Source organism: Gavia stellata, chromosome 6 (genome assembly GCF_030936135.1).
Source record: "Gavia stellata isolate bGavSte3 chromosome 6, bGavSte3.hap2, whole genome shotgun sequence".
Lineage (NCBI taxonomy): Eukaryota > Metazoa > Chordata > Aves > Gaviiformes > Gaviidae > Gavia > Gavia stellata.
In genome coordinates this window covers 53,359,818-53,374,691 of record NC_082599.1, presented here as the reverse complement: position 1 = coordinate 53,374,691, position 14,874 = coordinate 53,359,818, and the positions used below count along the sequence as shown (strand labels likewise).

General features: G+C 36.4%; 1 protein-coding gene across 1 annotated transcript in view; it reads left to right on the top strand.

Moving 5' to 3' along the window:
- The window catches only part of SEPTIN7 (septin 7), a gene marked incomplete at its 5' end in the record, with an annotated part of 63,762 nt that extends 52,085 nt beyond the window's left edge, over positions 1-11,677 (top strand). Inside the window, 5 exons of the mRNA XM_059819082.1 lie at positions 506-631; positions 5,141-5,161; positions 7,832-7,967; positions 9,975-10,114; positions 10,656-11,677. Of these exons, the coding sequence (XP_059675065.1) occupies positions 506-631; positions 5,141-5,161; positions 7,832-7,967; positions 9,975-10,114; positions 10,656-10,695 (463 nt within the window). The remainder of the gene's footprint in view (positions 1-505; positions 632-5,140; positions 5,162-7,831; positions 7,968-9,974; positions 10,115-10,655) is intronic.
- Between the last annotated feature and the right edge of the window lie 3,197 nt (positions 11,678-14,874).

Here is a 14,874-nt window from a genome sequence, read left to right as displayed (position 1 = left end):
TGGTTTGGTTATTAAGCTTCACTTTTCTCCAAGCTGACGATGGAAAATTATTAGAGGAAGCTAACGTTTCTACTTTAGTCTTGAACTTTACATTTAGCTTTTGCAGACTTAAAAGATAAAAACTAGGAAGTTTTGGCTTGCTTGTTGTTTCTTGCCTGACATGCTTTGGCACACCTACTACAGTAGTAATACAGACTTTTCATATCTGTTCTCCAAACACTTGCAAGTTTATCCACAGAACTCAAATTTTCCAAAAATTGGTCTTGTAAGTTAGTGTTTGGAATATTGCAAAGTTGACATAGTTCAATGCAAAATAATCTGGCGTTTCTGTGACTTTGCTGTCTTGACAGCTCTAATTTAAATGGAAGAATGACAACATTGTGGGGAATGGGACATTAATGGAGGGCTATAATTAAGTCAATTTGCAAAATGAACATGGACTGATTTTTTTTCAGATAGTATTTTATATTTGTGCACTAAGTTGATAAATTACACTTATTGACAGAACTCATATGCAGGACCTGAAGGATGTCACTAACAATGTACATTATGAGAACTACAGAAGCAGAAAACTGGCAGCTGTTACATACAACGGTGTTGACAACAACAAAAATAAAGGGCAGCTAACAAAGTAAGTTCTTGTTAAGGTTGTATTGCTCTTTAGTCTTTTTCCTCTGTTTATTTTTTGTTGGTTGGTTTTGTGTATGTGTGGTGGGATTTTTGCTTGTGGGTTTTTTCGGGGGGTGGTGATTTTGTTTGTATTTATCCTCCAGTCAGTTGCCTCTTCACTGTGTTCTGGTCTGAACACTCTAGACTTCTGGTTTACTTATGATTTGGGGTTTTTTTTATTTCACTAAGGTTTGCACTAGTTTATATGAACATGTTAAATAACTGGGTTTTAATTAGATTCAGTTCTGAAGAGAATCCTTACATTACTATTTCAGTTTATAAATTTTATTTCACTGGTACTTACTTTGCAAAGTTGTTGTGCATTATTGTTTCTATTTTGGCATATATACTACTTTTGGAATTATTGGCTCTTGGTATGAATGCTCAATACTCAGTGTCAGGCATGTTTTTGAGAAGAACGGGTTAACATTTGTTTAGAAACTTTGAAAATCCAGATTCACCACTGTTGTCTTTGAAATGCTGCCCTAGCTACTTCTAGGGTTGCTTATCATGGCAGGGAAATTATTGCAACATCTTTATCTTTTGTGAGAGGAGAGTTGCAATGCAGGGGTTTTGGGTTTTATTGTTGCTGGGTTTTTTAACCCTAGTATGTCGTTTCAATTACCTCTGATAGCAAGTTGTTTGCCAACCTGATGAAATTATTGGAAGATTTAAAAGTAGACTCTAAAGTATTTTTCATTTTCTAATGCTATTTGACAATAGCTACACTCTTAAGTGTTTTTCCTGCTCTAAGTGTCAACTGTATAAACAATAACTAGTGATTAAATGATTAGTAATTAGTGATACTATTTTTTTTTTTATTTGCGCTATATTTAAATACAAATTTCTCAACCAAAATATAGAGTAGTATTCTTTTTGGCTAATGATATGCCAAATTATAGCTGTTCTCCCTGAAAAAGATCCCTGAAATTAGATGGAAATATCTTCTGTTCCCACCTGTATGACAGCTACAAAACCATTTTTCACTAAAGCAGTGTCTATTCTACACTAACTTAATGCTTTGAAAGTGCCTGTGAGGGAATTGTTTAAGTGGACATGATTTAGTTTCATCTACTGTGAGCCTACATGAGGCTTCCCTCCTCAGCATTGACAAAAAATGTAATAGTATATGTCAGTTATATCAACTCTTCAAGAGTGTACTTAAATTTAGGTAAAGTTTGTAGTGAGGTCAAGTCTTATAGAATAGTCTTCAAATATGTGTATCCATAACACAGTTGTTACTACTTCTCACTGTCATGTTTCTTACCGTCATGTTATCCCTGGCTTGCATCTTAAGGCTTCTGAAAGCATATAGCAAGTATGTTAGAAATACTTATCAGGCTACGCTTCTTCTCACAACAGTACAGTGTTGGTGGTAGGGAAAGGAGGAGTTTTAAGAAGTAAAATTACTAAATGAGGTAGTCACTGTGGAAAAATTGGGGTGGGGGGCATGTGAGGTAGTTTGCACATTTGAGAACAAAACGGTGCAGGTGGGCACATCAGAGAAGAAAATGTGCTTGAGTGCAAGAACTTGAGTCAACTTTCTCTTTGCTGAGGTGATAGTGTATTGCTAGTAGTGCAGAATAGATAATTCTGCATTTCCTCCAGGACTTCTAACTTGCTATTACTGTACTTCTTACTGTACTATTATTTGCTATTACTGTACTGAAAAGTGAAACTTTTTCATTGCAATTTTGGATATCAGAGGAAGTTGTTTTGATTTTTTTCTTTGTGTTGTTTAATACTATTTTTTTATCCCTTTCTGAATCTTAGTATGTTTTCCTTAGATCCAGAAAAATCTTAATTTTAGCGTTAACACTTTCACCACTTTTTGTTTTGTGCCTGCTTAGATTTGTGTTAGTCTGCACCTACGGACTTAGTCTGTTACCTAATTCAAGTAAGAATTGATTATTCTGCATTCTTCTTAAAGAATAATGATTTTTAAAATTTTTTATTCCCATATTGCAAACATAAGATGCATTTATACAAAAAAGCGTCTGCCAGAAGGTTTCAAAACTGTTTTCATGTTGCTCGTTCCACCCCCCACCCCCCCCACCCCCCCCCAATCAACTGTTGATAGCATTTCCTTTTTAGCTAGAACTTATGCTAAGAGGGTCTGGAATTACTGTCATGCTCTCTGAAGCGTTTACTCTGGAATTACTCTCATGCTTTCTGAAGCATGCTTACTTTTGCATCTCCTGCCATCTCAGGTCGCTGTGCTGTCCCACCTGAATATTTCTAGGTAAACATGCCTTTTGGAACAATTTTCTCTATAAGAAATCTGTCACTCCAAACACTGCGGTACTGCAGCTTGGAAGTGAATGAACAGAACCGGTGCTCTTAGCTATCAGGTTTTCTTTTTTTTCAAGAAAAGAAATAAATTATCACAGTTTGTTTGATTTAACCATCTGCAGTAGATTTTGCCATCTTCCAAACTTGCAATAAATATTTTGAACCTTTCCTTAGAGTTTGTTTCCCCAAACACAGGGTGACTTAATAAGTAAATAAATAAAATTCTTGAATGCATATACTGGTTATGAAGCAGCTGATGCTATTCTTGTCTTGTTGCCTTATCCATATGTTGAGTTGCAGCATTTTTTTTTAAGCTTTAATATGCTTTTTTGGCTTCAGTGTGTTTTGATAGTTTTGAATCTAGCATAGTTGAAGCAGCATAGAAGGAATCTTCCTAATAACCATGTGTCTTCCTGGAAATTAACTGAAAGAGGGAAGAACAGATATTAACAGTTTCTCTTTGCATCCCTTAGTAATTTTATGCTTGCCTGCTTGCCTTTTGAAAGAAGTGTCTGTGTCTCAAAATGGAGCAATATTTGACTTTTCCTCTGGAAATCTGCTTTCTTTCAAGGGAGACAGATCCTATAGCTCTATATGAGAATGGAGATGTGCTTTGATGCTATCTGGTGGTATTACAAGCATACTGGTAAACACAGATACAGCCTCTGGCTCTGGAAACTCCTAAGCTGCTGTTCTTTTGTAAGCTGGGAGGGTACACGTAAGAGATGTACATGCAGTGGTTCTTGCACTTCTCCACAAGTATCTCCTACTGGCAGCTGTTGGAGACTGGATTGACCTTTTGTACCTTTAAAACAGCTGTATCTTTGTGATCTTAGCAGATCTTTGTTTTTCATGGAACTGTTAACATGTTTCTTTGAACAAAAATGCAAACGTGAAAACAAACAGAAGTATGTACTACAAGTTTTAATAATACTGTGCGGATGAATTGAAGCAGTTTCTTCTGTCCAGTTGATAATTTTCTCTCTGATTTGTCTCCTTTGATTTGGTGAAACCCTGATTGACTGTTCTACAAGTAACTCGTCGACCTGAGAGCAATCTGAAGCATGTGTTTTCCATGATTATGTAGCTTTTTGTGTTTTAGGTTTGGTGTCTGATTCCTTCAATTTTTCAACATCATCCGATCCATTAAAAAATAAAATAAAATGTCAAGAGTAATCTTCACATATATGGGTAACTTGTCTCTTCAAACTATGTGGTAATTGTAATTTCACACGAGTACTGTGTGACGTGTGAAAATCGACATTAGTTGTGAAATTTAAAATTTTTGAGAAATCTTTTTTCAGTTTGCTGCATTAAGCTGATATCTTTAGTGAGTTTAAAAGTAAACCATTATTTTACTGAAAGTCATATTGTACACTGTAAAGATGAGCCTTATCCATCTACCGATGTGTTCAATAACCTGTCACACAGGGTAACAAAATACACAATGCGTAGAGGTCCTTCTAACTGCTTAGCTTAGATTCTAACTCCTTTTGCCTATATTCTTAGCGAATTCTGTGAATCGGTTCTAATGTTATTAGCCATTCTACGGTGAGGCTTGATAGCAGAATCTTGTTTTCAGACTTTTTTCCCCTCCTGCAGTACCAGTGAGGTGCTAGGGCAAGGCGCGCTCGGGCTGGGCGTCAGGCGGTGGGGAGGCGAGGTTGCAGCCAAGCCTTCTTCAGAGCTGAGCTCCGCCGCCGGTGAGACCTCTGCTGGCCATTGCAGTCAGGTGCTCTTTTTGTAGCACAAGAACATTCCTGGGCTTTTAATACAATCTCCTTTACTAGGTGACAATTTTTAAATGAACAGCTAAGGCTTGATATGGCATTGGATTCCGAAAACTTATTTAGAGCAAGTGGTTGTTCATGTCACTAAAAGATTTAAAACTGCTTTAAAAGCATGCATATTCTAGGGAAACTATTCCTGACAGTATGTGCACATCAAACCTGCATTAATATTTACATGGTGTAGTGATTAACTAACTGAATTTGAAATAAATATAACAAGCTTTCACTAACACTCTTTCCTCTTACTGTGAAAAATTTGCTTTTGGGGGAGCACATAATTAGCTTTAGGAATCTATTAATAATGAATTTACTTTTTTAATTATTGCTTTTTGGTTTTGTGGTTTTATTTAAGCATGCTAAGCTAAGCCTCTGTATTTTTTGTTTTTTAGATTTGACACAGTTGAAGGCATGTAAGTGGTCATTTAAATTTTTCCAAAAAACTTAAAGACAAAAATTTTATAAACACAAAAAGGGTTTCACTGTTTAATGTTTCAAATTTAAAACAGTTTCCTGTTATCCCACTCTTGGCATTGTTTTTTTTTTTCCTAGCAGTTTTTTTTGTGTTCTAAAGTTGTGCTAATGTAAACTTTAGGAATTTATAAATACTTTCAGTGACAAATATCTCTGTAAAAACCTATCCTCTTTAGAAACTTTTTGGCTAAGCCTAAAGACAAATCTGGTCAAACTTCAACAATGAGTAGAAGTGCACAAATTGCAAAATTCCCCCAGTTTCTATTCGTAGTTCCATCACCTTTATAAAGATGCTTATAAAGAATTAGTGGAATTTTCATCCTTATCTGTAAATTTACAACTCTTCATTGGCTTGGGGAATATTAGTTACTTCAGTCTTTTCTGACCATGGTTTTATCTTATTACTGGCTTGCAGAGGTTCCACTTTGCGCATATCTAGAATAATTTTCAATTTTTGCAGATTAACTTAGAGGGCTGTTTTAACATACATCCTGTTAAATCAGTTAAATGTTTTACATCTTTGTTTAGTGGTTTGGTTTTTTCCTTCAGCTCTTTTTTGTCCAAGTCCCTTGTATAGTTTTATCCTGAAATACAGGATGATGTGCTTTTACCCACGTGATGTACTTAAGACCTAACAAAACCAGTTGTGACCTATGTTGTAAAGCTCTCAGCTGTAAATGCTCACTTATTAGTTTACCAAATTTTCTGTGCAGACTGATTTTTACCACTTTCTCAAGTACAGCTTGCATGACATCCCCATTAGATTATTAAGCTGTCAATAGAAGAATAGTTTTGCTCCCCTTTCAAGTCTGTAGAAACTGCAGCAATGATTTCTCAGTATTCAGATCTACTTCCTAGGTTTATTTTTGAAGAGCAGATACATTTGAGAACTTTACACTTCCAAAAGGTAACAACAAGAAAATAGTCTTGTTTTGACAGCTGGTTAGCTTCCACAAGTACTGCTACTCACCTCTTCATTTTTCTTATTTTTGTGTATTGTTGTACTTCACCTGTGTTTAACCATTTTTTTTCTTGAAAAAAGTTGCTAGCAGTTGGCCTGTTAAAGGGCTAAAGTAAACATTAGACTGAGGATCAGTTTCAGTTCCATATATTATACAGCATTTTACTCACCAATCCAAGCTTTGCAACTATTAGTTCAGATTTTTTTTTAAATGGGAACACCATTTTCTTCCTCTCCGCCCCCCACCACTTGTCACCTTTAAAATACTGTTATTTGAGGAAAAAGTTCATGTGACATTGATTACTTTCATTGTATGGTTAGTTGGTGAAAATGGGCAAGCAGGAAGGATAAAATGAACTGTTAATAGTCAAACCAGATCTTAACTATGTTTGATATATAACCTCCATTCCTTTAAGGATGTGTGGCAAATTCTGAATCAAAATAGACGTTGCTAATTATGTTTCAATCATCACTGAAAGTTAATAAATTCTTTCTCCTTTTAGAATGCTTTTTCTGCATGATTTGAATCAGAACAGGGGTTTTTTTGTTTTGTTTTCAGGAAATTGAGAACAAGGATTTTACTTTTTTATAGGGCTTAGGCTTTCCACCTTTAGTTTACAATTTGCTGGTCTGAGTGACTTTTGCATACATTACAGTAGATATCCTCTGCTGGTTGATTGTAACAGTTCCAAATATGTTCAGTTCTTCATTTTTACGAACACAATGGTTAAAACGTTGTCATTTTAAGACTTACATACTCAAAACTGAAACAAGAGGCCAGTGATTTGTTTTGATTGCTCCTTGTTGAACAGCAGAAGAGTCTTACAAGACTGTACATAGCAATCATTACTTGATAAAAATAATCTTGTTTAACTAGATATTTAATGTGAAACTTGCTATTTAAAACCAGTATCGCCATAACAAGGATAGCAGACTTACACAACTTTAAAAATTCAGTAGAATCCAGGGAAGTTGTTACCATAAAGTGTATAGAAAAATAAAAAATAATGTACATTTTTACACAAAAATTTTATTAATAGCTTTCTAAACGAAAATCTTCCAACTAACACTTCCATGAAATACTGATGTTCAGTTGCCCGAATCTTCTTTTGCAAAGTTGCTATCTCTTCAAAAGTACGACCACAGCATTCAAGACAGTTGTAATGTTAACTTACTCTTGGGCTCACTTTGAACAGTGAAGAGTTAGAGAAGAAATGGGACTTTTGTCTGCAACGCTCTTAAAGTTTTTTTTTATGTCCATTAATTTTTGTATATATTTGAATGGGAAAGAAAAAGAAGCCTGAAGATCCCTTGGAAGATACTATTTTTTTGTTGTTGTAACTTTAATTTCCTCTCTTCCCATGACCAGGTTCTACTAAAGATAGAAAGTTAAGAGTTTCTGTTGACCTAAATGTAATGTAGATCAGTTGTGGGGGAGGAAAAGATATTGTATGAAATATCTTTTTGAGGAAAGCTTAACTAAACAGTTCATATAATAATGCAAATTGAATTTAAGCTAGCAGTGCATACAGTGATGTTATTTATCTTAATGCTTCAGCATTTTTATCTTGTTTTTTACAGATGCCCTAATGTAACAGACAGGAAAAAAGTTCTTATTAGCTAACGTCTTCTTCTGGATTTATGACAGGAGCCCATTGGCACAGATGGAGGAGGAAAGGAGGGAGCATGTAGCCAAAATGAAAAAAATGGAAATGGAAATGGAACAGGTGTTTGAGATGAAAGTAAAAGAAAAAGTTCAGAAACTGAAGGACTCTGAAGCTGAGGTAATTGAAATGTCTTAAACATCAATATGCTTGAGGCTGAACAAGTGTAGAGGTAGCTCTTTTTGTCAAGACTTTGCAACATAACCTCTGTCTAGGAATTGAGTCGACTCAGTTATTCTTTCTCAGCTTGTTGTCTTTGCTGAAAATGGTATAAGCCCAAACTTAAAATGTAATTTTAATGTTCACATGCATTCTCTTTTTATTTTCACAGTATGTTAAAATACTCCTTCACTTTCTTACTCACCCTCTTTTTCTCTCTCTTCTTTGGAATATTTTATGCCTGTTTTTTTCCATGTGCTTTAAACTTCTTGAGACTTTAATGGTTAACATAAGCTAATGTAGTAATGATAATTTGCTTTGCATATTAAAAAAGTATTTCAGGAATTTGATACGATGTCGGTAAGAAAACATCTAAATGAGAGTTACTACACTAAGAAAGAATCAGGGATATGTTGTTGTCAGTGTTTTGGTGTCACTTGAACATACATAAATTTTATGGATCCTTAACCCTAATTTCTGTCATCTCCAGGTGAAGTCCTCACAGTGAAACTGTTTTTATGGGCTTTCAAGCAGCTCTTGAAATTACCTTTTTAAGAGACTATTATAAAATTACATTTAATTAGAAAATTAATTTTAAGTTTTGAGAAGGCAGCTTCTCACAAGAAGCCTAATAGAGAAGTTCAAAACTGTCAAAGTTCCTAAAGAAAGTTTGGCTCCAAATTTGAGGGAAAGTGAGGAAACTTGGAAGGGTAGTTGAAATGCTTGGCAGCCTAGGTGTTGTAAGGAGCCAAGGCATACTGGATCAGAGGGAAAAAAAAAAATCAATCTAGATTTTTTTTTTCTTTTGGAGAAGCAAAGAGATAAGGATATAAATGCTAAGATATACCAATCAGCAATTTGAGGATTTTAAAGCTATATGTTTTGTCTGGATCACAGTGTTGAATTAGTCACTGGATTTATCCTCCTCAATTTCTGTCTCAAATCTTTTTGAACCCATTTATACTTCTGGCCTCCACACTCTCTTTTGTTATATGAAAACCAAACACACAAAAATCTTTCTTTTGTTTTTCGTGTACTACCTGATGACTTTTTGACTGAGTGCATCCTGTGATACCAGTTTTTAAACGTTCATGCAATTCAGTCCTTTTTTTTTCTTCACCATTCATGACTTCGTAAACTTCTGTTGTATTTCTCTAAATGTAGAAGAGTAGGCAATAGACAGTGCTGAGTATAAAGCATTTAAAAAAAAAAAATCTGTAAAAGGACATATGTTTTGAAGGGTTTGTGTAAGACAGGGACTTGCAAGAGAGTCACGAAAGAGGGAGTTTTATTTAACTCAATTAAAAAAAAAAAAAAAAAGTGTTACAGCATGCAAAAGGAATCACTTTTCCTGATGATGTCTCCATTCTCACATGCAACACGTTTGATTGTCAGTCTGTCCCATCAACTTGCAGGAGAGACTTCTTATACTGTTCTGGCAGCGCAGACAATTCACTTAAATAATACTAATAATAATTTAATTTGTGAATAAATTAATCCATTTAATAATGTTGTCCCAAATATATCCTTAATACAGTTAATACTGTAAGATGAAACCAATGTTTGGGGTTTTTTCCTCACACAAAGTCAAAGAGGCTGCTAATTTATGTATTACTGATATTCACATGCTCTCCAATTTGCTTCTTTACTTTGATATTTGATGCAAATGTTTTCTTGAATTTTCTTTTGTTTGCCACATGTAGCTGCTTAAAACTCCTATTTGTACCTCGGCCAGCTGGGATGTTTTCTGTTAACTGTAAAATGTGGCTATGGGATTAATATGCTTTTTGTTTCTGTTATTGGCAATACCTTTAACCTTAGAGGTTTTGGTCTGGGTTACTTTCTGTGAAGAGAAAATATAATACTACATTTTCTTGCATTGGTATAGTTGCTGATGTTCGTTACTACAGCTCCAAAAGTTGCTGTGTTTTCTGCGCTTACTGACTCTGTTCATAACTTTTTCTATAGCTGCAGCGACGCCACGAGCAAATGAAAAAGAATTTGGAGGCACAACACAAAGAATTAGAGGAAAAGCGTCGCCAGTTTGAGGATGAGAAAGCAAACTGGGAAGCTCAACAACGTATTTTGGAACAACAGAATTCTTCCAGGTAAATTGGAGTCTTGTCCTGCAGTTCACAGTAAATGTTCTGTAGCTTTCTGCTAAAAGGCAATTTCTGTAGTAATAATGGTCGATGGTGGTTGACCACGAAGGGAAGCGTAGCTTAAAAACCAGGAAAAATCTTGAACTGCTTTTTGTTATAAATGAGCATATATCAGAAATATTGGGAAGATTATTAGCTCCTAAAGTAGATTTTAATCTGCTAAAACACTGTTTATTTAGGTTTTTCTAAAAAAAAATTATGTTCGTATTTGAAAGCTAGATTGCATCAGACTTCTGAGGGATGAAGAGTTAAAGCTTTGAGAATAAAAGCGTTTAATGCTCCTAGTCCTTGGAAGGGGAAATCTAGTGATAAATGCATTGCTTGACTTCAGGTAGTACAAGTAGTGTGTACTAAATTTCATACATTGTATTGCAACCAGTAAAGCTTTATAAAATGAATATTTTAAAAGATACACAGTAGTGATTTTAAAAAAAAAATCAGAGCACATAGGCATTATTTAACAAACTTGTTTTTTATATCATTTTAGAACCTTGGAAAAGAATAAGAAGAAAGGGAAGATATTTTAAACACATCATTTTGACCACCAGTTATGTATTAGTTGCCAATATGCCAGCCTGGACATCAGTGTTTGTTGGAACCGTTTGACCAATTTTGCACCAGTTGTATCCATAGTAATGGATTTAACAGCATGACAAATTTTTGTTAATTTTGATGGAGAATGAGATGCCTTGAATTGTCTAGGGTGTTGTGTACTTGGAAAAATAACAGCTCTAAGTACCTTTTTTCTTTTTTTTTAAATAGATGTCATTTTAATGCAAAAGAAAACATTTTACTGTTGTACAATCATGTTCTGGTGGTTTGGCGGTTTACAGGATATTAAAAAATGCAAGGACTCTAGACGGTTTTTAGTGAGGATAAATTGCCATAATATGATGCAAACAATGCTTCTTTATTATTATAATACAAGAATTCCATTCAGTGCAGCATATACAATAATGTAATTTAGTCTAACACAGTTGACCCTATTTTTGACACTTCCATTGTTTAAAAGTACACATGGAAAAACAAAAGTTGTAGGCTTACAGTGCACCTAAGCTTTTTATAACAACCCTTTTATGTTTTGGAATCTTTAAATATATGCTATTCTCATTTAGTAACTTCTTTAGCCAGAAGGATCTCATTACTGCTTCATTTTTTGTAATAACATTTAATTTAGATATTTTTCCATATATTGGCCCTCCTAAATAGAATATAGCTTCTTTCATATGGTAGGAACCAGTGAGTAAAACTTTCCTTTAACTCCCTTTTTACATTTTATGGTAAGTAGCAGGAAAATACATTTATAGGTCATTTCTAGGCAAAATTGTGGAGTTAACTACCAACCTGTTTCTACCTGTGTGCAGTCTTTCTTTATTTTACTAGAAATGGGAATATGGCCTCAAGAAAAACATCACCATTTCGCATTTAGCTGTATTCATATACTGCATTTCTGTATTTTTGTTTGTATTGTAAAAAGTCACATAATAAACAATGTTGTGATGTAACACACTGCTGTGTCAGGAAAATTTAAAGGCGTTAAAACAGCCGAATAGTTCTCGGGGAAATGTTTGAACGTTCTGTCTTCTATCTGGACTGGATTGACCTGAGACTTTGATTTGTCCGAGGTATTAGCTTAAGGTTTAGAAAATGCCTTTGCATTGTGGAATTGTTAGAGAATCCCGTTTCAGTGGCTGTGCTCTGGATTGGTAAGACATGAGTCTGCCTTGCCCGGGAGAGGGCACCAAGTGCCCATGCCGCTGTGCTGCGTCCCGCGAGCTGCGGTTTCAGCAGTCACCCCTTCCGCTCTGCCTCTTACGCCTTCTGCAAGCCTTTTTGCCTATCTAGTGAGGTTGCTGTGTAATAACACATTTGCAGTCTCTTTGGGTGCTTCTGTTAGGCTTGTTGGCAAGGGTGGGGTTTTTTGTTTTCTCTTTCTTTTTAGGTGATTGTGTCAGTTCTAATAAATGTAATAGGCAGGAACTTGATATTTAAAATACAGCCTGTAAGTTGTTAAAAAATTGATGGGGACTTTTTATGTCTGTCTTCGCCTGTGAAACAATGAAGAATGGCTCGGTTTTTGCAGATGTCCCTTGTATTACCCCTGCTATCACTCCGTTTCTGTTCATTTTTCTTTTATGAGTTATGCTTATCAGAAATAGCATTTATTCAGCTAGCCTCCCAAAGAAATAAAGACATTGTCAGTAGCGTGTATAAAGGCCTCCTTATAAGTCATTTCAAATATACTGCCTATCTCTTCTCAGAGAAGACACCGATTATCAGTAAGTGGACATAGCTTTCCCTTTCACATAAACAGAATTGCAAAATCTGATCTTTTAATACATTACGGAGGATGAACACTGCCTGCATCTGCTCCTTACCCCCCCTCAGGTTTCAGTTTAATTCAATAAATTGAATAATGTAAAGAACAGACAAAAGTTACCATCTAGGATGGAAGCTGCAGATTCTGAATTGCTTTTAGGACTCATCGAAACTCAGGATATATACTGTCTGTGGATATGCTAGTGCTTTAGTGTTCCCATTTGCTCTGAAATAGAGATTTCATTTATCAGGAAACTTGTTTTAATCATGCTTGTCTTTCTCCCCGCTCCTATTCTCTATCCTCGCCTCCACACACTCGGGATAATCAGAAACTAGTATATACTCTTGTTAGATCTTTTGTATGAGGGCACATAGATACTCTATAACATAGCATTTGTGTTTGAATGAAAATTCAGAGCATACAGAAATCAAGCGTTCCGCATTCTCTTCTGAAATGGAACATTATCCTTTTGGGAAGGCTTTTGTCGTCTCTAAAATGCTTTCGCTTTTATGGTAAGTTTGGGCTGTGCCAGAAGAGTACGAGTTTGCCAAAAATTAGAATCCATGTTCAGACTTTCTGTACTCTCTAGTTGTGGGGGGGGGGGGTTAATCAAAAAAATAAAATTGAGACTGGGAGGCATGAACCTGTGCAGCTTGCAATATAGCAGCTATGTAGCCAATAAAAAGTCTATAAGCTAAAGAGGTACTATGATACAGCCCAGGATTTTTTTTAACCACTGAATAAATCATAATTTAAATGTGTTTTTTCTGTAAAGTCTAAGTGCCATTTATTAGCAAGTAAAATGACTTAAGTTCCCTGTATTTGTGTCACAACTCAAAGAACGTGCAGCAGAGGTTTTGTGGTGTGTGTGTGCTAGCTGGTCAGAAGCCTGTTGCATCCAGATGTCACTGGACAGTATTAGACTTGTCTCTTGTTTCCCTTACGGTACGCTGCGAAACATTACCTGCTCTACTGAGGCACAAACCAAGAGGTATTAAAGAGCAGTTCTCTACATCTGCTGCATGCTTCTATAACAGCAGTTGTTAGAATGATATAGTCCAGTCTTCAGGTAGTCATGAGGTTGGAAATTTTGCTATTCTGTTTTAGAATGAAGATCTCAATTCAGCTTAGAGCGTGTTGTGTTGAAGAGGTGATGAGGAAGGGAAAATAATCCTGGTCCTGTCAAGCATGGCACTGCAGGTAGCCCTGTTGAATATGCAACTGCACTAGCCCATACATTTATATGGGGGTGTGGGTATCTTTACTTTTATATAGAGATAGATATGAAAATGCATCTATATTTTTAGATATGAAAAAGTGAATAAAGACTGCAAACTTGGGACTTTGTTCTGGTGTAAAATACATTCCCATATTGGGTTGCTACTCTGGCTGACCACGATTCAGGTTCAGCATCCTAAGTATCTGGATGCTCATATTCCTGCTTCCAGTATGAAATATGGAGTGTCAAGTTTTGATGGAATAGCGTGTTGTTTTTTTCAGTTTTCACTGTATTTTCCTATTCGGTAGTCAGTGACCAGTTGATGCCCTTTCTGACCCCTTGAAAGGCCCTCCTGAGTTCAGGTGACCTTGTATCATCTGACTACTCTTTGTGGTCACGCTGCTCAAGCAGTACCAAAACCAGAGTACTGTGTTTAGCTCTGGGGCCCCCAAGATAAGGGCATGGACCTGTTGGAGTGAGTCCAGAGGAGGGCCACGAAGATGATCAGAGGGCTGGAGCACCTCTCCTATGAAGACAGGCTGAGAGAGTTGGGGTTGTTCAGCCTGGAGAAGAGGAGGCTCCGGGGAGGCCTTACAGCAGCCTTCCAGTACCTGAAGGGGCCTGCAAGAGAGCTGGAGAGGGACTTTTTACAAGGGCGTGTAGCGATAGGACAAGGGGTGATGGCTTTAAACTGAAAGAGGGTAGATTTAGATCAGGTATTAGGTAGAAATTCTTCACCATGAGGGTGGTGAGGCACTGGCACAGGTTGCCCAGAGAAGTTGTGGATGCCCCAACCCTGGAAGTGTTCAAGGTCAGGTTGGATGGGGCTTTGAGTAACCTGGTCTAGTGGAAGGTGTCCCTGCCCATGGCAGGGGGTGGTTGGAACTAGATGATCTTTAAGGTCCTGTTGTGGTTTAACCCCAGCTGGCAACTAAGCACCACACAGCTGCTCGCTCACTCCCTGCCAGGTGGGATGGGGGAGAGAATCAGAAGAGTAAAAGTGAGAAAACCTGTGGGTTGAGATAAAGTCAGTTTAATAGGTAAAGCAAAAGCTGTGCGCACAAGCAAAGCAAAACAAGGAATTCATTCACTACTTCCCATGGGCAGGCAGGTGTTCAGCCATCTCCAGGAAAGCAGGGCTCCATCACATGTAACGGTTACTTGGGA